The 27,867-nt window shown below is 43.5% G+C and overlaps 1 protein-coding gene across 3 annotated transcripts in view; it reads left to right on the top strand.

Annotated features, from left to right (window-relative positions):
• The window catches only part of LOC124138703 (early endosome antigen 1-like), a 32,533-nt gene extending 5,115 nt beyond the window's left edge, over positions 1-27,418 (top strand). For 2 of the 3 annotated variants that reach the window (XM_046505507.2, XM_046505508.2), the window contains exons 6-23: positions 422-1,299; positions 2,613-2,838; positions 4,135-4,344; positions 5,279-5,422; positions 6,228-6,320; positions 7,865-7,999; positions 10,436-10,538; positions 11,350-11,497; positions 12,027-12,089; positions 12,680-12,875; positions 14,597-14,772; positions 15,914-16,082; positions 16,920-17,398; positions 17,580-17,760; positions 18,365-18,529; positions 25,220-25,294; positions 26,372-26,452; positions 26,907-27,418. In XM_046505507.2, the coding sequence (XP_046361463.2) occupies positions 422-1,299; positions 2,613-2,838; positions 4,135-4,344; positions 5,279-5,422; positions 6,228-6,320; positions 7,865-7,999; positions 10,436-10,538; positions 11,350-11,497; positions 12,027-12,089; positions 12,680-12,875; positions 14,597-14,772; positions 15,914-16,082; positions 16,920-17,398; positions 17,580-17,760; positions 18,365-18,529; positions 25,220-25,294; positions 26,372-26,452; positions 26,907-27,071 (3,687 nt within the window). In that variant the 3' untranslated portion in view covers positions 27,072-27,418. The remainder of the gene's footprint in view (positions 1-421; positions 1,300-2,612; positions 2,839-4,134; positions 4,345-5,278; positions 5,423-6,227; positions 6,321-7,864; positions 8,000-10,435; positions 10,539-11,349; positions 11,498-12,026; positions 12,090-12,679; positions 12,876-14,596; positions 14,773-15,913; positions 16,083-16,919; positions 17,399-17,579; positions 17,761-18,364; positions 18,530-25,219; positions 25,295-26,371; positions 26,453-26,906) is intronic. The other variant, XM_046505509.2, reaches the window with a different exon arrangement.
• The last annotated feature ends 449 nt before the right edge of the window (positions 27,419-27,867 follow it).

Genomic DNA, 27,867 nt, shown 5'->3' with positions numbered 1-27,867 from the left:
TCATCTAAGGCGCTGCGATTTGCTGTGCAGAGTTGCGGCCCTTGTACATGCCAGAAACCTATGATTGTGGGTTCGAATCTTCGTTTTCCCCGATTATGTTTCTAGGTTTGTCAGCACCATACCTGTGCTCATAGGTTTCACCGAAGTGGTAAACGTCTGAGACCTGCATCACTTCGGGCATTCCTCCCACATTAAGCTGACATGCAATGATATAACTGGAATACTGTTAAAATCTGGGTTAAACCCAACTCACTCACTCAGTTTTACGTTCATGACTCTTCATCATGTTCATTCAATGAATTACATCCAGCTCTTGAATGTTGACTGAACGTTTGTGATGACACATAAAGCAGATATACACAGTGACAAGAAGCACCTTCACCATCTTCACCTTTGTGAGACAATATTCATATTTTTTCAGACTCCTTCCATAAATGTTATTCCACCGACACCAAGTCCCACCATCATCCTACATGAAGACACACCTGAAACTGCTGAACACCTGGCAAAACGGTTCAAGATTGAATATGTAGAAACTGACAAGTCCCCTGTTAATGGATGCCTCTCTCAGTTCAAGCCAGGGGAAGAGGAATCAAAAACTTTGTCTACTTCTACTTCTGATTTCAAGATGAAATCCAAGATACCTGTCAGTTCCTCTCCACAGAGTGACCACATGCGGAATAAAAGTCCTCCAAAGTACCCCCGGACACCGCGGATCCAGTACAGGAAGCAGCAAACATCTCCAAATAAGGTGTCTCAGGAATGCAAACAAGCTCTTGAAGAAATTGAAGTTAGTATTGATAAGCAGTCTGTAGAGTATCACTCTCCAACTGTCTTGTCGAAATGTAATACATCGCAATCAAAACGACGAGGTTTAAGCATCAGTGTTGTGAAGACGGTATCAGTATCCCCCGTCCAACAAAATGTGGAGAAAGCCTGTTCACCTATCCTGCCAAGCACAACCACCACTGAAACTAACACTGATACTAAACCTGTTTCTGTAGATGCTTCAATGACCACTGACTGTTATACTCCTGTTAAATCTGACCAGCATGTCCAGGTGAAACCAGAATCTATGTCTGTTGCCTTGTCCCCATTCAGCTTCGCTGGGGCCGCTGATGCGGCTGAACAAGAAACTTGTGACACTTCGACGATGACTGATGTCGTTAGTTTCACCAATCAGGGCGTGATGGTGAAACCCGCATCTGTTGATCAGATGACGATGACTGATTTTGCATGTACGAAGACAAGCGAAACATCGATGACACCTGTGAAAACTTTGTCTAAAGCAGGCAAAAGGTAGTGTAGGAAGCTGACAGCCTTGGGTTGTATGTATAAAAATCTTGTTCAGAATCACATAAAATTGCAACGTATAACCTTTATTCTGCTTTGTGTTATACAAGGTGTTCCAGATGAAGATTTTATTCTGAGCGTGAGAAAAATTATCATGATTTTGACAACATATACATTTACATATTACTTGGGTCTTCATACTTGCCAGGGATGGGTAGTGAATAGATCCCAGGCCCTGTCATACAAAAAGATATTAATATATGGTACTTGTTGTTACCCTGCCTGGGGCATTAAGGGGCTAAAACAAGGACTGGTTGGCTCGGAGTCAGTATACTGTGTCTGAGGGTAGTGTTCATGGCGCACGCACACACACACGTGCACACACACACACACACCAGCGTTCCCGTTTACCAGTAATTACCATTTTTTTACCGGTAAAATTTGGCTTGGACCGGTAATTCATGCGACTGCCAGTCCCTGTGGACCGGCAAATAAATTACCTTATAAATCTTTGTTGTTGAACAAAACATTGGTGATATTCAAGTCGACTTGTCTGTTACCATCAGGGTTTCCCCGTGTCTATTGCTAGGTTAAATACCCATTTGTAGTGACTTGTCTCGAAATATATAAAAAAAGAAGAGAAAAATGTGACCGAAGTTTGTGTGGATGGCGTATAGATCTAACTAAGTTACTTCAGAGATAACATCTTTGCATTGAACATAATGTTGCAAGAATTAAAACTAAATCATTTCATACGTTTTTTTTTTGTTGAAAGTTGGGACTGGCACAAATTAGGGGGGGCTGGTAATATTTAGAGATGCCAGTCCACAAAGACTGACAGTTTCAAAAGCCAGCGGGAACACTGATGCACACACAGCACACACACAGCACACACACAGCACACACACAGCACACACACATGCACACACACAAGAACACACACACAGCACACACACAGCACACACATGCACACACACAGCACACACACAGCACACACGCACACCCTAAAAACACCACACACATCTCGTCTGAATAATCATGATAATTTGTTGGTGGATTATTTGCTGTTTTAGATAATGTGTGACATGGTAATAGCCTTGGCCATTTCACAGCTATGGCTATTCTGATAAACTAATGATTATTGTTCTTTTAGTGTTGAAGTATGTTTGGAAATGCTTTTAACATGGTTTACAAGCCACTGTGATATCATAGATCTAGCAGGAACAATGCTGACATTCAGTGTGAAAGAACTTTCAATCACTCTGAAATGTATGTTTGCTGTTTTGTCCTTTTTATTGACCAAGTTCCTGTGTATTTAGACTGACAGCTGAAGAAGTAAGGAGACAGCACCCAAGGGCTATAGCTAACCAGCTAGACACAACCCTCGTCTGCAATGAGAGACTTAAGAGTGACTTGAAGGGGGCAGAGAAGGAGCGGGACAGACTCAAGTGTATCGTCAAGGATCTGAGGGCTTCCCTGTCTACCAAACACAAACTCATAGAAGAACTGGAAGCACAGAAGGAAAACGAAAAGACTGAACTAGAGGTAGGTGTGCTGGTCGAGGTTCATAAATTTACATGATTAAATTTTGCATATTTGAAAGAATCTGATGTGCATGACTCCCAAATTTGAATTTTTCACATTCTACAACTGAATTTTGGTAAGGAACATCAATGAGCTCTAAGGCTTAATCAAAAGTGGTTGTCCTACATTTTGTATACAGTGTTCCCGCTGGCTTTTGAAACTGCCAGTGCCAGCGGACAGGCAACTGTCAAAATTACCAGTCCCACCCAATTTTTGTCAGTCCCAACTTTGAACAAATAAAAATTGTATGAAACTTGCAGACAAATTCATTGACATCATTTCTGAATTAACTTATTTAAATTCTGGACATCATTCACATGAAGTTCAGTCACAATTATCTCATTTTCCCTGAATATCGGTATTTCACTTTGGTTCAAGGCTAAGTCTCTACAAATAGATATTTAACCTTGGAACAAAGTGAAATATTATTTACTTAATATAATACACTAATAATAGACAACATCAAACCCTGATGACAACAGACAAGCTGACTTTAGTCGAAAAGTATTATTTATTGACTATAGTTGATGTTTTGTTCAACAACAAAGATTTTTAAGGTACTTTATTTGCCTGTCCACAAGGACCGGCAGTCACAAGAATTACCGGTCAAGCCTAATTTTACTGGTAAAAACTGGTTATTACAGGTAAACAGGAACATTGGTTTAACAACTTTGCTTATAAATATTTGTGGGTGTCACACGTGGCCCTTTGTCCGTGGTGCTGCTATTAACTTTGCTGAGTTATATCCCTTTGTTGTGCCAGATCAGAATATTATGGATTCAAATCCTATGTTACCCTGATTATGATTCTTGGTTTGTCAGCACTATGCACTATATCCTTGCTCATGAGTTTCACCAGAGGTAAATGTGTTAGACCTGCACACATTCGGCTTTCCTCCTAAATAAATCGGACATACGGTCATGTATGATATGACTGAAATACTGTTCACAGTGGCCTTAAACCTAACACTCTTACTGACTGTATAGTTTGTTGGGGCACTGGTCATTCCACTAAGCAACCATAGCTCTACAACAATCGTAAGCCTAGGTTAAAGTATGGGAGTTACGATCACCTTAGCGCTACAATCGCTTTGTGGAACGGACTCCTGTTTATCAAATGTCTTTGCACATGACATCATTCTGAGTTTTGCATTCACTATGTTTCCTCCTTCTGGTATCTTGAGGCATTAAATCAAGGCCAATGGAATGTGGAAAATCGTGGAAGACAATAGCCTTAAATTGGAAATGACAATTTCAGCAAATGCACTTTGAAGTTGTGAGGGACTTCCAGACCAAAATAGAGGAGAAAGACCATCACTTGATGAGCCTGGAGCGGGAGGTGATGGACCTCAAGTCCCTGGTGGTGGAGTCTGAGCAGGAGTACCAGAGTTTCAAGACCAGCCTAGAGAGTCAGTGTCAGGAGCTTCAGTTGCGTCTGGAGAGTCAGGAGCGCGAGCACCTCAAGCAGGTACTATTGTCACACCGAGGGAGAGGCTTCATGTGTACAGGTTTTTCAGCATGTCATTATTTTACAATATTGTGAGAGTGAGACAAAATGAAATTTCATCCTCTAAAAGAGAAGTGGCAACCATTGGCAACCTGTCCACAAAAAAACTTTCTGAAGAGGTGTGAGAACCAAAAAATGAATGTTTTTTCTCTCTCGCTTTTTGCATTGTTTATGGAAAACCAATTTATTCACGTTTTACAATATATACAGACAAGCCTACCAAGTTCTTGATGGTTTTTTTTGTGTGTGTGTCTTCTCTTTCTCTCCTCCCCCCCCCCCTTGCAATTTTAAACATTTCAAAATAATATCTTTTACATTTTGACTTACTCTTGAATGAGATGAGGGGAGGGTTAGTTTCTGGGCTATAACAGGAAAACTTATCAATATTTTCAATGAAACTTGGCATATGCATTGCTCATCAGCTTAACTGGTATCTTTTACTATTATGTTCAACTCGAGGCTTCATTTCCAAGCCATTACCCTCAAACTAATGAATAGTTTTACACAAATATCTGCAGCTCTGTTCAACTATTGCCTTTTCATATTTTCCAATATGTTTTTTGAGGGAAACCAATTTGGACTTAGTCTCAAACAAGTAGCGTTTGTTTCCCGCCAATGAAACCATTATTTCTATTAGCATTTCTTTATAATAAAAATCAGTGGACAAGATTGTAATCGGTCTCCTAAATTTGATTTATCAGAATCTCAAGTTTAATCAATAATAGGAATAAGTCTCATGGTGCTTCTGTAGTCCTATCTTTGCCCTCTAGTACACAGTGATAGCAAGATCTTTGGTTTGTTGTCACTGCTGTTGGGAGAGATATATACTGATATATGGAAACAAAATAAATATTTTTGGGAATGTATGTATTTCATGTGTATGTCCGTGTTTTAGGTTCAAGAAATGAAAACAGATTTTCAAAATAATAACTACAAGGACCAGTTTGAGCGCTCTCAGCAGATGATCCGAGAGCTGCAGGCACAGCTGGATGAGTTTGCTGACATCATGGAGGACTTGGAGGTGACGGAGCAACTTCAGGTAGCTGCTTCTTTCCAGCAAGACATTTTCCACCTTCTACAACTTTTATATAATCATAATCATGTTAATCTTTACTGTGATGTAGTTCAAGATAAACAACAGTTAACATGTTCAGCTTCATCTTTTATGATTTTTTTTTATCTTTCATTTGCATCAGCTGCTGGCGATCTTTTGCCCTTTTCTATTGTGTATTGTTACTTATAGTGATATCTTTTTATGGTTGTTTGCTAGTTTTAAACATTAATCTGTGATATTCTAGTTACATGTATTTTACTGTTCATCGATTTAATCTAAATATATGTATTCTTAATATATAACATTCTAAGTTCCACGATATGGCACATATATAAAACATTGCATTCAAACAGAACTGCTTATGTTTTACCTTACCTGAGGCTACACATTGCTTTAGCTCTGTGTAGCGTCAGGTAAGTATAAAAACATTGCATTTAATCAGAAATGCTCATTTATATACAAATGAATACGTTTGATGAGGTCAATAAGGACACAAGGGCCCGACCCTCAGGTGGTTGGGGTTTTGCGTATTGACCTCTTCAAGAGTAATCTTTCCTTTTGTTTTGCTGAAATTAAATTTAAAGTTTATGAGGTCTTTAAACTGTCCTTTGTTTCATTACAGTAATTTGCGATCCTTGAAATGTTACTACCAGACAATAGTATGTGACGTGTCAATATGTTTACTGAGAAGACTACATAGGAATGTGTTTTTTCATCACGTAGTACAGATTAACCAACAGCATTGCAAGATTTTTCATTGAGGCATAACAACAGATGCTATTGTTCTCAGGGAGAGGTCCACTCAACTATCAGTGAGACACATAAGAAACTGAGACATGTTGGGGTGAAAAATGCTGAGATGAGGAAGAAACTCATCACTGAGGTAGGAACTTCTGGACAACATGCAACTGTTGTAATAGATTTGGCGTACACCACAGGTGCCCTTCTCTCCTTTCCTCCCCCCGTCAGTTCCCACATGTTTGTAAGTTAAGACACTGTTGGGGGCACGGGTGGCCCAGTCCCCTAAGGCCCCGCGATTCGCTGTGCAGAGTTGCGTCCCCTGGACACGCCAGAAACCCGGTTCGCCCCGATTATGTTTCTAGGTTTGTCAGCACCATACCCGTGCTCATTGGTTTCACCGAAGTGGTAAACGTCTGAGACCTGCATCACTTCGGGCTTTCCTCCCACATTAAGCTGACATGCCGTGATATAACTGGAATAATGTTAAAAGCGGCATTAAACCCAACTCACTCACTCACTAAGACACTGTTATGAATTAAATATGAAAGAGCTGTCTTCTGTTGGTACATGCTATTTGTGTGAGGCTGTGTTTTTTTGTCAGTGTTTGACAATGCCAGAGCTGATATGGCTTAGTTTATATATCAGTATACAAATAATTACTCTTGACCAGATCAATATGCGAAAACAAGGACCAGAGGGCCTAACCCCTGCGGTGGTCAGACCATCGAAAGGGTCGGGTCTGTGGGTACTTGTTTTTGTATATTGACCTCATCAAGAATAATCATTCATCTCGTTATACCGAAATTCAGTTTAAAGCTTATGAAGCCTTTAAACCATCTTCTGTTTCATTACACTTACTTAGCTGCGAACCATAAAATGTTAGTATACCAGACGCCATCTTCTTTTCTATCAGACGAGTCAATATTAGTCACGTGACAGGTCAATACTGATCATGTGCGAGTCAGTATTCAAGGTCAGTGTCAGTCACATGATTTGAGGGTCTATATTGAAATGTGTTGTTTTGTCACATGGTATGGATTAACCAATGGAATTGCAAGATTCTTAATAGAGGTATACAAATTTGTCATGATGCAGGAGCTGATGTGTTTGTATGTCAGTATGTGACCCCACTTGTGCTGTGGTTCTGTTTGTATGTCAGTATGTGACCCCACTTGTGCTGTGGTTCTGTTTGTATGTCAGTATGTGACCCAATTGTGCTGTGGTTCTGTTTGTATGTCAGTATGTGACCCCACTTGTGCTGGGGTTCTGTTTGTATGTCAGTATGTGACCTAGACTTGGTGATGATGCAGGAGATGATATGGTTCTGTTTGTATGTCAGTATGTGATCTAGACTTGGTGATGATGCAGGAGATGATATGGTTCTGTTTGTATGTCAGTATGTGATCTAGACTTGGTGGTGATGCAGGAGATGATATGGTTCTGTTTGTATGTCAGTATGTGATCTAGACTTGGTGATGATGCAGGAGATGATATGGTTCTGTTTGTATGTCAGTATGTGATTTAGACTTGGTGATGATGCAGGAGATGATATGGTTCTGTTGTATGTCAGTATGTGATCTAGACTTGGTGATGATGCAGGAGATGATATGGTTCTGTTTGTATGTCAGTATGTGATCTAGACTTGGTGATGATGCAGGGGTTGATATGGTTCTGTTTGTATGTCAGTATGTGACGATGCAGAAGCTGAAGAAAGAGCTGGTCACAGAGGTGGAGACACACAAACTGGAGAATCTGACGCTGAGAGAAGAGTGTGAGAGCCTCGTCACCTCCCTCGAGATGTCACACGACAGCATTGCACAGGTCAGTGCTGTACAAGTTATTGAAGAGACTAGAATCAGTGCTAGTCCAAGAACAAAGACACTGCAAAATCTACCAGTCTGAATAATTGTGACCTGAAATATTTAACTTTGTCACATATCATTTATACTTCAAGACTGTTGTAGCAACAAGGATAGATCAACCCAACAACTATCATAAGAATTTTGAGTTCAAACCAGCTGACTTGCAATTGATGGGGTAGTTGGACAGGGGTCAATCTCATTAAAATCAGATCTAAACTCTCGCTGCCGCTAAACAAAGATCTGGGGACATCCCATTACGGGTAACGTCAGAACGACCTTTCGCAAACTTTGACCGACCACTTAAAATGTCGACATCAGCCAATTAAAAAGCAGCTTTCTTGAGCTTTACAGCACTCGTTTCAACCTGGCGACTTCCATTTCAGACTACGTTTGAAAAATATGTTGACACAGTTCTTGATTAAAATTTTGAAAACTGAACACATGAACATTCCGGAAGGTCTAATATAGGGTTGAGATTGTATGGCAGTGCTTCCCACGTACTGTGCAACGCCTCCTCGGTTCAAATGTTTATCCCACAGAAGCGAGAGATAGACGATAATTTTGATGGAATCAGTCATACGAGCTGTAACTGTCGTTCGGAATACACCGTGTTAACGTTTTCAAGTTTGCATGATTCCGACTGTCACTTTCATGATCTGGTAAGCGACGCTTTGATTGGTCGGATGAAAGGTCATTCTGATGTGACTAGTAATGGGATGTCCTCAGATCTTTGTTTAGCGATAACAAGAACTAAGATGTGATTTTAATGAGATTGGATAGGGGTTAAACTGGAAAGACTGTATTCCCCAGCCCTGAGTGTGATATCATACCACTAGGCCTGCAACAATGGTAACACTGCCAGCATAGGTTAAATCATTGGGTACGCAGTGTTTGACACTGACCAAAATTTGTCAGTGGCCCAAAGGACCAGAACATGGAAATATGTACCGGTCCTGCTGGATCTCTACAGACACAATGATGCTGACCTAAACAGGTTTCAGATCGCAGATACTTGATCATGTTCATACAACAAGTGAGCGTGTGTAATTAGAATGAGAACCCATCAAAAAGGCAACCACTGAACCACACAGGGTTGTTTAGACTGCTGATAGTCGATCAATCTCTGATTTCAAAAGTCATACAAACTTATCTTAGATCACTTTAATCATCCCCAAAATAACACTAGACCACCGGACCAGCATTTATTTAATTTTCCTGGGTGCAGTTGTACAAAACAACCTTAGCACTACGACAGTCGTAAGTCTATGTTAAGGTATGGGAGTTAGGATCACCTTAGGGCTAAGATCGCTTTGTACAACAGCACCCTGGTTCTTAAGGAAATATACTAGACTAGGCCCAGCAGACAAGTGTTAGTATCGAACACAAGTACAAAGACAGCCATGCCAATAGTGTAAACACAAATTCCATTTTTCACTCATGATTTCAAAGTACCTACCCGGTACATCCTTAAGCCTACACTTGAAGGCTAGGCAAATGTCCACGAATGTGTATAGAATAGGTGATTTGGGGGCATTTAAACAATTACATCACTATCCAATGTGTGGTGTTGATGTCAACTGACATTTTGGATGTGATGTACTGCCATCAGGCCGTGGACAATGCATTAACAGTTTGTTCAATAGTTACATCACCAAGACAGTATTCAAAATGAAGCATGAGAACTGATGTTAATGTTATGTTTAATCTCATTAAAATCAAATGTTAGTGCTCGCTACTGCTACACTTAGACCTGAGGACATCCCATTGCAGGTCACCTCAGTATGACCTTTCATCCGACCAATCGGTGTGTTTCTTACGAGATTGAAAGAGTTCAAGGCTGAATGTGTTTTCTAATCATGCAACCACGAAAAGGTTAACACAGGGAATTCCAAACTAGAGTGAGTGGCTGAATGACTGATTCCATCAAAATCATTGTCTGTCTGTCACTTCAATGGGATTGAAGTTGTGGAACAGACTTTCCACAGCCCTTGAAGCCTTGAAGTACTGCCATACAATCTCGGCCATCTGTTAGACATTCCAGAATTTTTTCTTCTTCAGTTTTCAAATTTTTGAATCAAATTTGTACAAAATATGTTTTAAAGCAAAGTCTGGTAACGAAGTCGCCATTTAAAACTACTGCGTAAAGTTCAAGAAGGCTGATTTCTGATTGGATTATGTCGACTACCTGACATTTTAATGGTACTTAATAGTACACAAAAGATGGTTCTGACTTGACCTGTAATGGGATGTCCTCAGATCTTTGTGTAGGTCTGACTTTAATGTTAAAAGTTAAAGGGCTCCGTGGATTCAAATCCTCAAGGTGTAAACCTCAAGGATCCGCTTTCAGTCAAACAGTGTATATAGAAACTCAGTAACGTGTTTACTTCTCTCTTAGTTGCAGTCTCTCTACACCAGCACATCATCGGATCTCCTTCAAGCAACGTCTCATGTTTGTCAACTCAACAGTGAACTGGCTGGCGCTAGGAAAGGTAGTGATTGTAAGCACGCTTCCCTGATTCACCATGCTTGATAGTAAATCAATCAAGTAACAAGATTGTAAACACAGTAACTAAAAGGATTTTAATATTCTTGCTCTTTTTTGTACAGGGAAAATCATAGGCACCTAGGGCCATTCCTCAAAGCAATAGTAGCGCTACGATTTGTAAGCACTGCGTACACTCATAAGCATTGTGACCTGTGAAGATCCGGGGTAGAATAGGTCTTCAGCAACCCATGCTTGCTGTAAAAGGTGACTATGCTTGTCATAAGAGGCGACTTACTTGATTGGATGGTGAGGCTCGCTGACCTGGTTTGATGCATGTCATCGTATCCGAATTGAGTGGATCGATGCTCATGATGTCAATCACTGGATGGTCTGGTCAAGAATCAATTATTTACAGACCACCATCACATAGCTGGAATATTGCTGAGTGCGGTGTAAAACAAACCAAACCACATCCCGAGGCAAGGGAGTTAACGAAAGTCCTGTCCTGTGTCAAACAACAAATAAACAAATGCATAAGCATTGTCTCCCATTTTACTGGTATCCATTGAACATCAGTGTACCTTTCAGTTATCGCTGTTCAAATGAGTTTTAAAAACTAGTCCAGGCCCTCATCCCACAGGGAACTTAGCACTAAGATGATGGTCACTCCCATACATTGACATTGACTTACAACAGTCGTTGCACTAAGATGTTTGTGGAACTGAGCCCTGTTTCCAGTAGATAGTCTTAGTATGTAGTAATTGAATAATGAAAATATTAACTGTATCTAATACATGTTAACTATGTTGTGTTCTCCCTGCCAGCTCTGCAGGACTTTGTGTTGACCAAGGACCTGCTTGTACAACATCTGTCTGAACAGAAGGACCAGCAGGAGGACTTGACCCGCCAGCTGGACACCCTCAGTACTCAGCATACACAGCAGGCTCACGATCTCCTGGAGGAACAGAAGCGGTACGATCTTGTCCCTTATCACCACGACGGGGGCTCAGTTGTCTTGAGGTTCAACAATTTGCCATGCAGTTGCATCCCTCAGGCATACCAGAGACCTATGATCATGTTTTTCAAATCCCAGTTCAGGTGTTTGTTACTTATCCTGCGTTACTCCTTAGTGCAGCACATTCCTGCTCCTCGTAAGGTAAACAGTAAATGCATTTAGGATAAGTATACAAATGTAAAAAATATTTAGATTTTATTTTTTTTAAATTTACTTATACTGCTTTACTCCTTAATGCATCTACTGCTTACCCTACGACGAGCCTGAATGTGATGCAGGATAAGTATACAAATGTAAAAACTATTTAGATTCTACTAAGATTGTTTCTAGGTGTGTCAATCCCATACCTTGTGGGTTACACCAAAGTGGTTATAAATCGTCTAATACCCGCATCACTTCTGGCTTTCCACACACATTAAGATGAGTCTACAATATAGTTATTATTGAATGATTTATCATAGATATTTTATTGATTTATTTTTGCAGGAGTCAGGACTGGGAACGATTGGCTCTGGAGGCGAAGGCTGCTTTGATTGAAAAGTCTTCTGAGTGAGTACTAATGCAAAGAAACTATTATATGTTTATGCTTCTTGTCTCAGTTCTCATGGCTCAATGTCTACTGTGTATCAAAGTCATAAAATTTATTGTTGTGTTTATTACTTTGCTGAGTGACGTTAAACATCACTCACTCACTCACTCACTCCTCACTCACTCCTCACTCACTCACTCACTCACTCACTCCTCACTCACTCCTCACCCACTCACTCACTCCTCACCCACTCACTCATCACTCACTCACTCACTCACTCACTCACTCACTCACTCACCCATCCACTCACTCACTCACTCACTCACTCACTCACTCACCCACCCACCCACTCACTCACTCACCCACTCACTCACCCACTCATTCCTCACTCACTCACTCACTCACCCACTCACCCACCCACTCACTCACTCAATCACTCACTCACTCACTCACTCACTCACTCACTCACTCACTCACTCACTCACTCACTCACTCACTCACTCACCCACCCACCCACCCACCCACTCACTCACCCACTCACCCACTCAATTACTCACTCACAACCATGTTGGTGTTGGAAGACCTGACAACATGCTTGTTTGCCATGCAGGTACGAGCTGGAGATCACAAACCTACAGAGAACCCTGGACTATCGGGATCATGATATTGACATCCTGGAGAAGGATCTGTACGAGTACAGGGAGATCATTCTTGAACAACGCTACCAGGTTGGACAGGTGGAAACAGAATTTGCAGCCTTCAAGGAGAGTGTCCACATCCAGAAGCTGGACCAGGCAGAACTCAAGGTAGGGCTCTGGTACTAAGTTCAAGTACAAGTACAGTCTGGTTAAAAGCAGATTCAGCTCTGACACTTCTGTAGTTAGTCAGTCAGGTCACACTGAGCAAACTTCAACCACACAATCTAAATAACTAATTGTCAGTTCTTGAGCCAATCAAGCTATCTAAGACAAGTCCGCTTTATTTCTCTACCAACTTTTGCCACAGAGTTTGATTCTAACTGAAGGGAACCAACAGAAAACACAAATATTCCTCCCTTTTCGGTGCAGATCCCATGGTGGTCAGAAACGACATGGCTTAAAAGAAATCAATTAAATGGCCAGTCAACATTTACTGATATAGAATCAGTTGTTTCAAAGGATTCAGAAATCAGATTCTGGTTTGAAGGCTGTGCTCACTAGTACCAATTAATTTGCAAGTCTCAACACCGGTTGGCCATTTTTCCAAGGCAGGGGAGTTAACTGACTATATAAGTCCTGTTTCCACCCTTGCCGAACTAGGCTAGAATTATGGAGTTATGTTTTGGCTGGACTAACAAGTCTAGTCCAATCAAGATCACGAAACATCTTAACATTCTGTTCAACAACATGGCGACTGCCATGCAGATTTCTGTTGATTGCAGGATTTGCAGAGCATGTGTACTGTCAAATGGATGTAGACAAGTATTTTCCAAATTTTTTCATGTTTATAATCAAGGTGCTCAAGTTATCTAATGCACTTGCACAAGGTAAGACCCATTCTGTTTCGATAAAGATCTAGATTATCAATGAGATTATTGTGACTGGGAGCTGCGATTGTGTTTGAAGCAAATGCCTGTGAAAAGAAAGCTGGAATCTAATTGGTCAGTAGGGGGGACAAAGAGGAGACATAACTTGTAATAAGCACTGGTGGCGCTTCGATCGAGCCTCGAGATTCCAGCCTAGTTTGACAAGGGTTGAAACTGGACAGTCAGTTAACTACCTTGCCTAGGGAAGATGCTGATTGGCTGATGAGAAAGGTCACCTAACACAACTCCCTAAGGTGATATATGTGACCCCTTTTGGCCATGTTTCTTTCAGCTGACAAAGGCTTTAGAAAAGAGAGAGCTTAGCCCAGCATTTTGAAAGAAACAGACCTGCTGAATGCTTGTGAGGAATGCTGTTGTAATTTCATGGTCTGCACCCTTGCTTGGGATTCTGACCTCGTGACGTGCATCAAATCATTTGCGCACCATGATTCAAAACATGAATACATTTGGAAAATATCTGTTGACGCCCAGCTGAATGTACACATGCTTTGCAAATCCTGCAGTCGACCAAAATAGACTTGTAAGGCCAGCCAAAATGTAACCTTGGAATTCCAGCCTAGTTCGGCAAGGGTGGAAACATGACTTGCAAGTCAGTCAGCTCTCTTGCCTTGGGAAGATGTCTACCAGAACAAATTACCTATCGCTTACAGGCTGAAGTGAGATAGTTGAGATATTGCTAACTATCATGGTTAAACCTTTTAGGCTACTAGCCCAAACTTAGCTGTTTTGTCCATTTCAGTGTGATATGGACTTTTATGTGTAAAATGTGTAGACCAAAATAAATTCTCTGAGGTTCATCATAGGATAAAGTATCTGAAACCTAAACTCAATAATATTTAATCAGTTGACGAGATATTACGTCTGCCATGAGAAGGCCAGGTCGTAACCGGCGGGTGAAAATATGTGAAGAAGAAATGTTTCCTAACATTGTATTCTCAACAGGCTCTGCAGGACAACGCCGAGTTCCTGGAGGCTGAGAGAGGCATGCTGATTGACACGCTGCGAGACTCGGAGGAGAAGATCCGCTCCACGTTCCTGCAGTTGAACCAGCAGCAGAAGACCCTAGCCGACACACAGGTCCAGTTCCTTCAGTACCAGACCACCATACAGGGTCTAGAGTGAGTCATCCACACACAGTTCACTCTGATTATGTTTCTACGTTTGTCCGCACCATACCCGTGCTTGTGGGTTTCACCGAAGTGGTAGACATCTGATACCTCCTTCACTTCAGACTTTCCTCCCACATCAAGTTTGTTTGTTTGTTTGTTGTTTAACGCCGCACTCAGCAATATTCCAGTTATATGATGGCGGTCTGTAAATAATGGAGTCTGGACTAGACAATCCAGTGATTGCTATCATGAGCATCAATCTACTCAATTTGGATACGATGACATGCATCAACCAAGTCAGCGAGTCTGACCACCCGATCCCGTTAGTCGCCTCTTTCGACAAGCATAGTTGCCAGTTATGGCAAGCATGGGTTGCTGAAGATCTATTCTCTACACGAATCTTCACGGGTCTCCAAAATCCAGCTCAAACGCTGTGAAGCTGCGGTAACCGTATCTCTGTCAATCACTGGATTGTCTTGTCCAGACTTTATTATTTGCAGAGCGCTGTCATATGGCTGGAATATTGCTGAATGTGGTGTTACCCAACAAACACTCAAATTTACTAAAGGTCCCTGTATGCAACAAGACAACCAATGGTTACACTCATACAACATATAGATCAGGACCCACTTGCACAAAGCGATTTTAGGGCTAAGATGATCGTAACTCCCATACTTTAACATAGGCTTACAAAAGTCTTAGCGCTAAGATCGCTTTGTGCAAGCGGGCCCAGGATTTATCTAGCTTCCAAACAAAGTACCAGGCAAATTAAGAAAAACCATTACTTTTTTTAGGTTTACTAAGTTCTGAGATATTCGAACATTGAATTTGGACATTGCATTCAATACAGTCATGTTAGAACAAGCTTTAAAGCCTTACCTCTACAAAGCCTACCATAAGTTATAACTATAGCAGCATAAATTGGGAAATGTTGAATTCCAATTTTGAAATTTGTACTGACATTTGCTGCTGACCTGGCCCAGAATATTGGCCTCTAAAGAAGTTCAGATAACTCCTTGTAGATGGTAGCCACATCCCTTCAGAATTGACTTCAGAGTAGTATAAAGTCCTGTCACCCTCCGTGACTCCCGAACGGCAGGGAGAATGGTGGATGAACCCCCTGCTGTAGTGTGTTACTTGTCCTTGATAGAGAGGACCTGTCAAGGACCAGACTTGAGCTGGACAGAACCCGGCGGGAGTTGCAGATGATGATGTTACAGCAGCGGGGGGAGCTGCGTGAGTGTGGGGAGGCAGTGATGGGGCTGGAGGAGAGGATGTGCACCATCCTAGGGGTCCTCAGGAAGAAGGTGGGCGTGGAGGTGAGCACACATGCAGCCGATGTGGTCAACACAGGCTTGATTTAGTGATGTAAAACATGCACCAGTGCAAGATATTATAGAAAAGGGCAACCTAATATTTATGTCTAAATGCAATCAAATAGTGTCCTACCAACTCTTACTTTTCCACACAAATATCTTTGAACACACTCGATACCTCTAAGCTTTATACTGCATCACTAATCCTGTGTTGTTATTTGTCATGCATTCTTGGGCTTGTCATCAAACTGTGAATACTTCAAGATTACATGCACTTGTTAATTTTACATTTTGCAACAGTACAACGTCATTATTTCATTTTAAGTCATGAGTCATCAGAGAATTGAGATTTTATTTATTTACACTAGTTTATGCATCTATGTTTCAACTTAAGCAAATATTTGGGACCAGGGTGCAAACTGGTTTTGTTTAGTGTAACTAGGTCTTCATGTCAACATGCCCGTGGTGCAAGTTCCTTAAATTGAGCCCTGCAAGGGCAAGGGCCCTGAGTCACAGATTCAAAGTTGGCACTGAGGTATAAAATTTGAGATAACAATCTTGCCAACCTCAATGAGGACTGCACAATGCTTATCATACTTATCAGTGTCTTGACTAAAAGGCAAGATGTTCGTGGCAATTACCCAAATGCAAAAAAATGAAAGATTTATTGTATTTCTACATTCCAACCTGAGCAACAAACCTCAATGAAGCCAGGACTGTCCTTAACATGTTTTGCTTCTGCATTTACAAATGTCTTTGCAAAGAAAATTCATACTTTCAATTAATACATTACCCCTAGCTTTATCATCACATAGATGTAAATGACTTTCTTCTTTTCAGACAGAAGAAGACAGAATAGATGCTCCAGCACATTGTAACGTTTCCTCCGAGTCTCTTGTGTCTAAGGTGCTCCATGCTGTCAACTCATCTGTAGACACATCACAGGCGACGGATGCCTCATTCAGCTGGAGCAAGTCCCGACCTCCAAGTCAAGAAGCCAGTCCCAGTGTGGAGGGGACGTCTCATACCGGATCTTCCACCGACAGTGGATATATCAACTCCTTCACTAGTCCTGGAGAGGCAAGCAGGGCCAAGTTAGGCTTTTCACAAGCTAGTGCCTTCGTCCCAGTGAAGAGTTTACCCAAATCAGAAGCCAATGAAGATGCAGATAGAATAGAGATGCTAGATGATGGAGAAAATCAAGGGTCCATTGTCAGACAGATCACAGGTCTCAGTGAGGTTCTGTCCGAGATTGTCAGCATGGCAAATATTTTGGAGAAAGCTTCCGAGTTGTCTCTTCAGGATCTCAAGGGAGACAAGTGAGTGGACATTTTGGGAAAATAAATTCTTGGCTATTTTATGTGATCACTTGATGTGACCCGAGCAGTTGTTTCTTTGTTTGATCCTTATTAATTATCTTCAAAAACATTGTTGGAGATTGAACAAATGTCAAAAACAGTTTCCGCCACGTCTGCAGTTTGCCTTGTCTGTATGTTGCAGCTGTCTGCTGCGGGAGAAGGTGTGTAGTTTGGAGGGCGAGGCGTGGAGACTGCAGCAGGACCGTGGCGCCAAGACGGAGGAGCTGACCGAGGCCAACACGCTGGTGGAGGAACTGAAGGACAGGATCAGGGACATGGGGGATCGAATCATCTCACTCTCAGACTACCAGTTTGAAAATAAGGTAGGATTCTGACATACACGTGTCACTGACTAAATAAATGCATTTGTTCAAAAACATGGGGGGTGGACAGAAGCCTATGATTGTGGGTTCGAATTACAGTTCGTCCTGATTTTGTTTCTAGGTTTGTCAGCACCTTACCCATGCTCTGAGGCCTTCCTCGCTTTAGGCTCTCCTTCCTCATTAAGCTGACATGCAGTGATATTACTAGAAATTAGAATACTATTAAAAGTGGTGTTAAACCCAACTCACTCACTTACATACATGGAAATTAGTTTTTTCATCTGGAAACTGATCCCAGCAGTGAAATTAAGAACGAAAGTTAAGGGGGTACTTGTCATAACCCTAAAGTTATTGGTTGAAAATTCATGGGATCCCAGATTCAAATACTAAAAACCTCCAGGACACATTTAACTTCGAATCCTGCAAGTAAACCTTTAAGTATGAAATAATTTCGTTTAATATTAAGCTGAGCCTGTAAGATGGCCTGTTGTCCACAGCATCGCCTCTGTCCAATAGTTGTGCAAAAATATTTGTGGGTTCAAATTCAAGATTTGCCCTCAGTGTCTACGTAGGTTTGACGTGAGGTTGATCTGCTTGGTTTCAGAGGATGCATCAAGAGGTGATGCAGCTGTTGGGGGATGTGAAACGGCTGGAGGGGGAGAAGGAAATCCTGGAGGAGCAGCTGGCAAACCCGACCCCACACCATCCTGGCCTCACCGACACCCCCGGGCACACCATGCAGGGACAGGTGATCTCACTCAAGAAAAAGGTGAGCAGTGCGGGACATCACTGAGTAATAAGAATACATCATCTACTCCATTCACAGCTTCATCTTTCAACCCATTCTTATAAGGGGCGAAGATCCGGGTTAGAATAGGTCTTCAGCAACCCATGTTTGCCGTAAAAGGCGACTATGCATGTCGTGAGGGGCACCTAACGGGATCGGGTGGTCAGGCTCGCTTACTTGGTTGATGCATGTCAGCGTATCCTTATTGCCTAGTTCGATGCTCATGATATCAATCACTGGATTGTCTGGTCCAGACTCGATTATTTACAGTGCACGACAGCCTTTGAATTAATTGAGGGTGTTCTTGAACTTGTTTGAGTAGTGTATACATCTAAAATAGTTTGAAAATGTACTTTTTGAAGCCTCTTATCTTAATTTATTCAAATATACTTTTTGAGGATGAGTCTCTTTTTGCTCCATTTTGACATTTTTGATGATTGAATATGTTTCCTTAAGATGTTAGATGCAAAGTCTTCATCTTTTGTATGTTATTGCTGAGATATATAAAGTATCATGACAGTAGTTAGAGGTTATTATAAGGCAGTTTTCTTATACCAAATATCAACCCAAGACCCCCAAAATCAGAGTTTTGGTTTCGGGTATAATATGAAAACTGCCTTATAATAGCCTTTTTATCATATATCATAATATTGAATTTTAAAATGCATCTATTTGTAAGTGAATACAATACATTTTCACCTTGTTTGGAAGACATTGTCGGGAGATAACAAGTCAAGCAGACAGCGCACCAAGGGATGCATCTAATTTCTTATCACCTGGGTTGATATCGATCACCCATTCAACATGCAATGATGAGCCATGTCTGCCCAGCAAGAGGTGAAATGCGGGTCACGTTATTACACCCCGTGATAAGACTCTCTACATGCTGGCTCTATAGTACATTCAGAATGCCTCGTATTGTTGACAAGTAGATATCAAGTATTGTTACTGTACTACTCCATTCCCAGTAGCATTGCCAGATGTTATTGTTTATTTCATATCTTCTCTAACTACCGTATTAATGTATTACATTAAGTAATACGTTACCACTGTTATACCGAGGCTGTTGTCTCCCACAACTGCTGCTATAGCGAAATCTACCACAGAGATCTCAATTACCTCATGCAGCACGTGCGTAGCCACCTAGCTGCCATGTGACACCCTTCACTCTTGTCTCCTTCGTCTGCTTAGCAAGACGTGTTTTCTCCTGCTGAAGCGTTCCTTGAAGATTTGGTGATATTTATTATAGTTTATTCTCTAATAAACTGTGCTTTTATGGGGCGTTGCGGTAGCTACGCTTGGTTATAATTTTCCCGCCCTTTTTTCTATATACTTGCGGGGTTCGCGTATGCACGTTGTGTTTTACGTTTCCCCTGTTCTTGTATGTTTTGGGGGTTAACATAACTTATTTCTTTAATAAAAGTTATATGTGTATGTTATATGTTCACATTGCTCGTTTATTTTCTTGTGAAAATGTTCGTTTGTGAATCATTGTGGTGCGTGCGTTGTAACCATGTTTTGTTCTTTGTTTATAGCAAACAATCAATGTCTGACATGGATATGTCCCCATTATCCACCCCCTCTACCCCTGCTCCTCGGAGTTATGGGGTGTGCAGAAAGATTTTGTCGTCCCGGGATCCCCACGTTCGTTGCCCGCGGTGCAGGGTTCCTTGCGGGGACACCCGGTGCATCCTGTGCGAAGGTCTGGGGCCTGCGGATTTTGAGCGGTACCGGCTGTACGTACAGTCCGTCTCCACCCCTGTGGTGGCCGGTTCGTCCGGTCGGGGTCCCCGTGCGGGTACCACCTCCTCGGCTGCGGCGGATCCCCTTGCGGCCCTCGGGCTGTCTGGGGATTCCGTCGCCGCATTGTTGTCGAAACTTGTGGATTCCATGCTGGCGGCCTTATCGCAAGATAGGCCGCTGGCTGTTCCGTCCCCGGCCTCTTCGGTGGCCGCGGGGTCCACCGGTAAAGCGGCGGATCTCTTGGCGGCCCGTGTGCTGTCCGGGGATTCCGTCGCTGCATTACTTGCATAACTTGTGGACTCCAAGCTGGCGGCCTTATCTCAGGATAGGCCGCTGGCTGTTCCGTCCCCGGCCACTTCGGAGGCCGCGGGGTCCACCGGTACGGCGGCGGCTCCCGTGGTCACCGGTCCTTCCCCCGAACCGTTGCTCCCGCTATCGGTTTAGGACCGCGTGGCCATGGTTTATGACCTCTTTGAGGACATGCCCCGGCCGGTACCGCGGGGAATCCACAACTGTGGGTTCCTCCGAGGTATACGATGAGTCTTCCGACTCGGCTTTCCCCGCATCAACCTTGCTGCGCGGTTTCAAGCCTTCCTTGGAGAACGCCTTCGCGGCGGCCTCCGGTCGGGGTCTCCCGTTGCCTCCGACGTCGTGGAGAAAGGGTTTATTCCCGGTACATGACCTTGCCTTTCCCGAGGCTGGTCCTACCGCGGAGGCCCATGTTGAGCGGTTGGGTGTCCGTGTCCCACCGGCTGCTACGGTAACGCAAGCTACCTTGCACCAGCTGGACGCCCTCGCTCGGCACTCCATGTCTCACGGAGACACTTACTTGGCTGCAGCGGCCCGTCTGGTCGAAGGTTCTCCCACGGACCGTGACCAGCGCATTTACAACTGCCTGCTCAGTTTAAATGCTTCCCTGGAGTACGTTGCCGAGGACTCTCGGCACACACTTGCTCTTGTTGGGTCCCTGCATAGGCGCCTGGGTGCCGCTCCTAACCGGAGCGCGCCCCAGGCTGCTGCGGCCGGTAGGTCTAAGGGGTCGGGTTCTTCTTCCTCTGGGAAGTAGCCCCGCCCTGAGGGCTCCGGTATGGGCAATCAGCTGCCCTTTCGCGGGAAAACGGGGAACTGGGGGAAGCCCAAGTCGTCGACGGACGGCAAGGGCCCCTCCAGGTGACTCTCATTGGAGGGGTTCGTATGCCGACAGCGCCAACTTCGGTTGGCCCTTAGGCGAACCCGAGTCACTTGGCCCTGGACAGTTGCGCCTGTCGCAACCTGTCAGGGCCCCCTCTCCTTCCCCAGTGGGAGCCAGACTCCAGACTTACTGGGAGAATTGGGAACAAGTGTTCGACGACCCGTGGGTGGTCAACACGATTCGGTACGGCTATCGGCTTGATCTCAAAGCGAATCCGCCGCTCACCGTTGCCCCGTTGGCAGGTTTCGATTCGGAAACCGATCTTCCCATCCTCGCCGATGCCATCGGCAGGTTGGTGGAGAAGGGGCAGTACGGGAGTTAGCTCTACCAGAAATAACACCGGGGTTTTACTCCAGGATATTTCTCGTTCCCAAGTAGGACAGTGCCGAACTCAGAATGATTCACACGTCCGCTCCCTGGCTGTTCACCCGGTTAACCACCCCCATAGTGGGGTTCCTCCACAGGAGGGGTGTCCGGTACTTCGCGTACCTGGACGACTCGCTAGTAGCAAATCGAATGACGGACACCCTGTCACGCCATCTCGATTTCGCACGTCGGCTCTTGGAGCAATTTGGGTGGATTATCAATCTCCCCAAGAGCGAGTTAACCCCTTCTCAGAACTTGCTGTTCATCGGAGGTCGGTTCAACACGGTGTCCCATCGCCTCTTTGTCCCCCCAGACCGGTGGCACAAAATTCAGGCGATGATTGCCAAAGTCTTAGCGGTGCAACAGACTGTTCACTTTTGGGAACAGCTGTTAGGGCTACTTGTATCAGCCCAGGACTGCACCGCACGGGGTCGTCTCCAACTCCGCCCGCTGCAACGGTTTTTAATCCAGTTGTTAGCAACGGAGGTGAACAGTGCGACCGTCGCCCTCCCGGATCGGCTCCGACCGCATCTGGAGTGGTGGACGGTCCCTTACATTGTCTTATCAGGAGTCTCTATGCGGCCCTACCGGGCCACGTTGACCCTGTATACAGACGCCTCTCTAGTGGGCTGGGGCGCCCATCTAAAGGGGGAGGTGAGCTCAGGGCTGTGGTGCTTAGACGAACTAGGTCTTCACATCACTTGTCTCGAGTTCAAGGCAGTGATCAACGCAGTCAATCACTGGAAGCATCGTCTCGTCGACGCCCGGCTCATGCTGGCGACCGACAACACGACGGTAGTGTCCTATGTGAACAAACTGGGGGGAACCCACAGTCACTCGCTACTCGATCTCACGTTCGAGTTTTACGCTCTGGTGGACAGTGTCCCGTGCCAGATACGCGCCCGTCACATCCCAGGTGTGCGGAACGTACTGGCCGATGCTCTATCGAGGCCTCAGGATCCGAGCCCCACAGAGTGGATGCTGAACCCAGTAGTGTTTCAGTGGCTGTGCGAACGTTTGGGTCGTCCGATGGTCGACCTGTTCGCAACGCGGTTCAACAATCAACTCCCGTTGTTTGTATCACCAGTCCCGGTCCCGAGGGCCATCGATCACGATGCTCTCGCGTTAGACTGGACGGGCTTGGTCGCTTATGCTTACCCGCCGACAGCGTTGATACCACACATTCTAAGCCGGCTCCGAGGAGTTCGCTGTCGAATGTTACTGATCGCGCCCATGTGGCCGAACAGATCGTGGTACCCCGACTTGCTGACCCAGGTCACGCAGTCGCCACTTCCACTGCCTGTGAGACCGGATCTCTTGATCCACCCTCACACCCGTCAGCTTCATCCAAACGCAGGGCAGTTCAATCTGCACGCGTGGATGTTGTCACCGAGCGTCTGAGGAGTAAAGTTTTTTCTCGCCGGGCGTCTCGGGCATACGTTAGTATGCATCGTGATTCTACCCAGAAGGTGTATAATGCACGTTGGGTTATTTTCACGAAGTGGTGTTGTAAACATCACATTCATTCGCCAGATAAGGTATCTGTGCAGGATATTGCTCGTTTCATGTCTCACTTGCGAGAGACCCGGAAACTCTCCGGGGGTTCCATTGCCAACTATGTCTCGTCCGTTGCTATGGGTACCAGTCTCTCCAAAGAGCCGGTGATACGGGGTATTATCAAGGGTTTCAAACAGCACGATCTTAAGAAGGGCCGCCTTCGGGCACCGGCCTGGGATCTTTCCCTAGTGTTGCAATCACTTACGGAAGCTCCGTATGAACCCTTGCATAGTGCTTCGTTCCGGCATGTGACTTGGAAAACAGCATTTCTCCTCTCCTTTGCCACGGCGGCACGTGTATCCGAAATTCATGCACTCGATGTCGCCAAGGTACGATTCGATAGGGGTGACGAAGGAGCGGTCCGCCTGGGCCTGCTCATGGGCTTCGTCGCCAAGAATCAGAGTCGGGCAAACGGAGAGAGAATTCACTGTAAGATCACTCAAAGAAATCTTACATCCTGCTGATACTGAGGACAGAGCGCTGTGTCCGGTTAGGGCCCTTAAGTATTATCTTAAGGCTTCGAATGAACGTAGACAAGGGCGTGACCGTCTGTTCATATCGTGTAACCCTAATCGCACGGTTGACATACCTCGCAACTCGATTGCGTTGTGGCTTCGTTCTGTCATCAATCTGGCGTACCGGTCTCGGGGGTTACCGGTAGCGGGGTCAAACCCGCACGAGATCAGGGCGCTAGCGGCAACATTTGCCCTACACTCGAATATCTCTGTTCGCAGAATATTACGAGGTTGTTACTGGCGTTCTGACTCGGTTTTTGCCAATCATTACCTCAAACAGGTCGCTGATGCCGTCGTGGAGAGTGTGCACCGTCTTGGCCCGCGGATCGCGGCGCAAGCGGGCACCTAAGGGGTGTGCCCAGCGCAATTCCGAACTCCTCAGGCGTCTGACCTTGCACGGTGGTCAATCTGGGTCTACTCCAATGTTCCCACTGCCGTGGGTACAGGAGTTGGGGTCCCGCAAACCAGCGCACTCACACCACAGGTGAGGGCGGCTTTTTGTGTGCTTTGTCCTTATTTGTATTTTGACAATTATGTCTTTAATTGTCTGTCGTGTATCCCAACCTTGTGATGCATGCTTACAAATACTGGAATTAGGTCACGCGCCTAATGCATACTTTAAGTAAGCTTGCTCTGGGATATACGGTCTGAATGAAATTAATTTCCCTCTTTTCGACTGTTTAACCTGATCTAAGATTAAGCTCACGCGGATACAGTGTTCTCATCCGCTGCGGCGATGAAATACCTATCCAGTGGGGCCGTTTGGAGTCGCCAATCGTTTTGGCAATGACGATTGAGCCTTACGGTATGCGCTTGACAGTGCTTTGGTATTCCTATAGGGTAACGCCTAGCTAGGTGCATGCGCATCGAGTGCTTCCGCCTTGGTGTTTACTTCCGCTGGTCGGAAGGAACGCTAGCAGTCAGGATTCGGGTTGTAGGTGCTCCCCACCGCCTACTGTGGTAGTCAGCCTCGGTATAACAGTGGTAACGTATTACTTAATGTAATTTGTAGAATTTTCCTATTCGGAATATTCTATAAGTAATACGTTACCACTGGGCTGCTGCCCGCCCGTCCGTCCCCCGAGCACTTGCTCTCGCAGGAGACAAGAGTGAAGGGTGTCACATGGCAGCTAGGTGGCTACGCACGTGCTGCATGAGGTAATTGAGATCTCTGTGGTAGATTTCGCTATAGCAGCAGTTGTGGGAGACAACAGCCTCGGTATAACAGTGGTAACGTATTACTTATAGAATATTCCGAATAGGAAAATTCTACAAAATTACATGTTATTTTTGTTATAGAATCAGCAGCTTTTAATCCAGTTGAACGATGAGAGAGATCGTTACCAGGAAATGGGGAGCAAGGCAGCTCGCAAAGTAAGCATGGCCATAGTGCAGTCAAGTCTCGTTAATCCGACAATCGGATTTATCCAACATTAATGATGGGAACTAATTAAATCAGTGCTATTTAGACCCATTAATCCGACAGCCTCGCACTCCGACTCCACCACACCTAATTTGCAATGAATTATAGAAATCACTCATTAATCAGTCTTGTTAATCTGATACAGTGATCAGTGTAGTCCGTGGTCATCTGCCCGTATCGTCACGATAGGGCTGAAATATTGCCAATGTGACGTAAAGCATTAACTCACTCACTCATCTGCCCGTGTGTACACAGCCCTTGTTTTGATGCGAGATGAGTTGGCCTATAGCTACATATTACAACAGCTGCAGAGATAAACTTGCACAACAATAAACAATTAATGCTTTAAATAAACAAAACAGGATTTATCTTAGATTAGCTCAATATAATTAAAACCAGATACAAGTTTTCACTACCGCTGACATCCCATTACAGGTCACGTCAGAAGGACCTTTTGCGAACTTTGACCGACCAATGAAATGACTAACAGGAAGTCGACATTAGCCACTAAGATAGCAACTTTCTTTGAGCATTGCGGCACTAGTTTCCATTCCTGACTATGCCTTTTTTTAAATATTTTGAATTAGTCATACAGCCCTAACCATAGTTTTGTGTTTAGCTTTCGAATTTGCATGATTAGAAAACATTCCGCAAACAACGTAACATAACAATATGAATATTTCATTTTTCATTACAATGTCTTTGCATCGTTATCTATCATGAAGTTGTCCGATTTTCAATCACGAATGCTGATACAACTTAATCTCGTTTATCTGACGTAATCGTTAATCCGACATCATTTTATGCAACCAACCATGTCGTATTAACGGGACTTGACTGCATTGTAGAAATATTATATAACCTTCACACCACATTAATGGATGTACACAGTATTAGCTGAGCGTGGCTTCGTGTCATAAAAGTAGCATATAAATGGTATTATGAGTATTATTATACATATTAGTTATTCCTGATATGTTATCCCCATGGATGACTCTAAGAACTTAGTGTTTCTCCCATCATTTCAGATGAAGATCCTTGAAGACAACTGGAAGAAAGCAGAAGCTGAGGTGTTTCGGTTTGATGAATTGGTGGACGCAATACAGAAGGTAATTTTTTACCCCCACACACACACGCTGAAATGGTATCTGTACTTTTCAGCACATGTATTATTTTTTTTATGCCACATGTTACATAACACTGCATTGATCAACATTTGAAACTACAGCTTCCTTGTTAAATGCTGTAATGCCCACTCCAAATAGTTTTCTCCTTGCTAAACATCTACTTCATTTTACTTATTTGAAACTGCTATTATGTGTTTTTGGATGCAAAATTTACAATATTGTTGCACTCAACATTTAGCAACCCTCAGTATTTTCAGTGTCATAAAATCATAACCTTCTTTCATATGTTATGTATTGATGCAGAAAACAAGAGTATGGTAGATCTGCTATACTATTTCTTGTCTTTGAGTGAATACATTGATATGGTTTCAAGGATTATGCCAACATTAAGCCAACACAGCATATGTTACAACTCTCCATTTTTTCTTTCTTTCAGATTTTGGATGACAATTGCGAATTCATCTCCCGGAACCCTGAGCTGCTTCATCTGATGAAGGTCATCAAAGGGGAGGATACCATCCATGCCTGGCATCATCAGGAGGGTGCCTCACTCACAGGACCCGTTCTGAGACCATCACTTCCCAAAATGCCAAAGTTTTAATTCCTAGTGCTAACCTTGCTTTTTGGCATACTCTGTATATATATATATAAAAATCTAAGGAACTCACTGTTTGTAACCAAAATTTGTAACCAAAAAAGTAGGTTTTAACTTTTTTTTCAAATCTTGTGATAAATTCGTCAGGGACAATTAGATACTTACATATCTATGCTTTGATGAAAAGGTCATGTTGGAAACTTGCATATATACAAGCAACTGTTAAATATATTGTTCCCTTTTTTTAAATTTTAAAATCCAAAAAAATCTTTATTCCACTAGAAACATGTAAATATATGATTATCACAGTGATTAAGACCATAAGACTATGAAAATAAATATTAATTCTGTGGTGTTCTGTGTTGTTACATCCTTGGTTAGTTGTAGAACTAGTTGTCCTTTAACAGTATACAGCATCCCGGTATCACCATCTTCCTCCACGAAGTTAGTAAAATAACGATCATAACATAATAACCATAATTTGTGTCTTTTTGTAACATATACATCAACATTCTTACATCCATCTGCCATTAATTCTACAAGACCATTGAACGTCAACATGTCAAACACATTGGGGTCTTCAAATTACTTGGTATTCACTTTTCAACACGTCGCTATATGGTTGAAATAATGCTGATGCGACGATGCCTTCTTCATTTGGGCAGTAAACAAACAATTATGCGGCAAAGTATCACGTTAAATTCTCAAATCAAAATCCTCACAAATATATCATAGGGATGAGCAAAGTCCATTCTACCCACCACCCGTGAAGATTCCGGGATAGAATAGGTCTTCAGCAACC

This window comes from Haliotis rufescens, unplaced genomic scaffold (genome assembly GCF_023055435.1).
Source record: "Haliotis rufescens isolate VD_foot unplaced genomic scaffold, xgHalRufe1.0.p SCAF_15, whole genome shotgun sequence".
NCBI lineage: Eukaryota > Metazoa > Mollusca > Gastropoda > Lepetellida > Haliotidae > Haliotis > Haliotis rufescens.
This window is presented reverse-complemented; position numbering and strand designations above follow the sequence as displayed.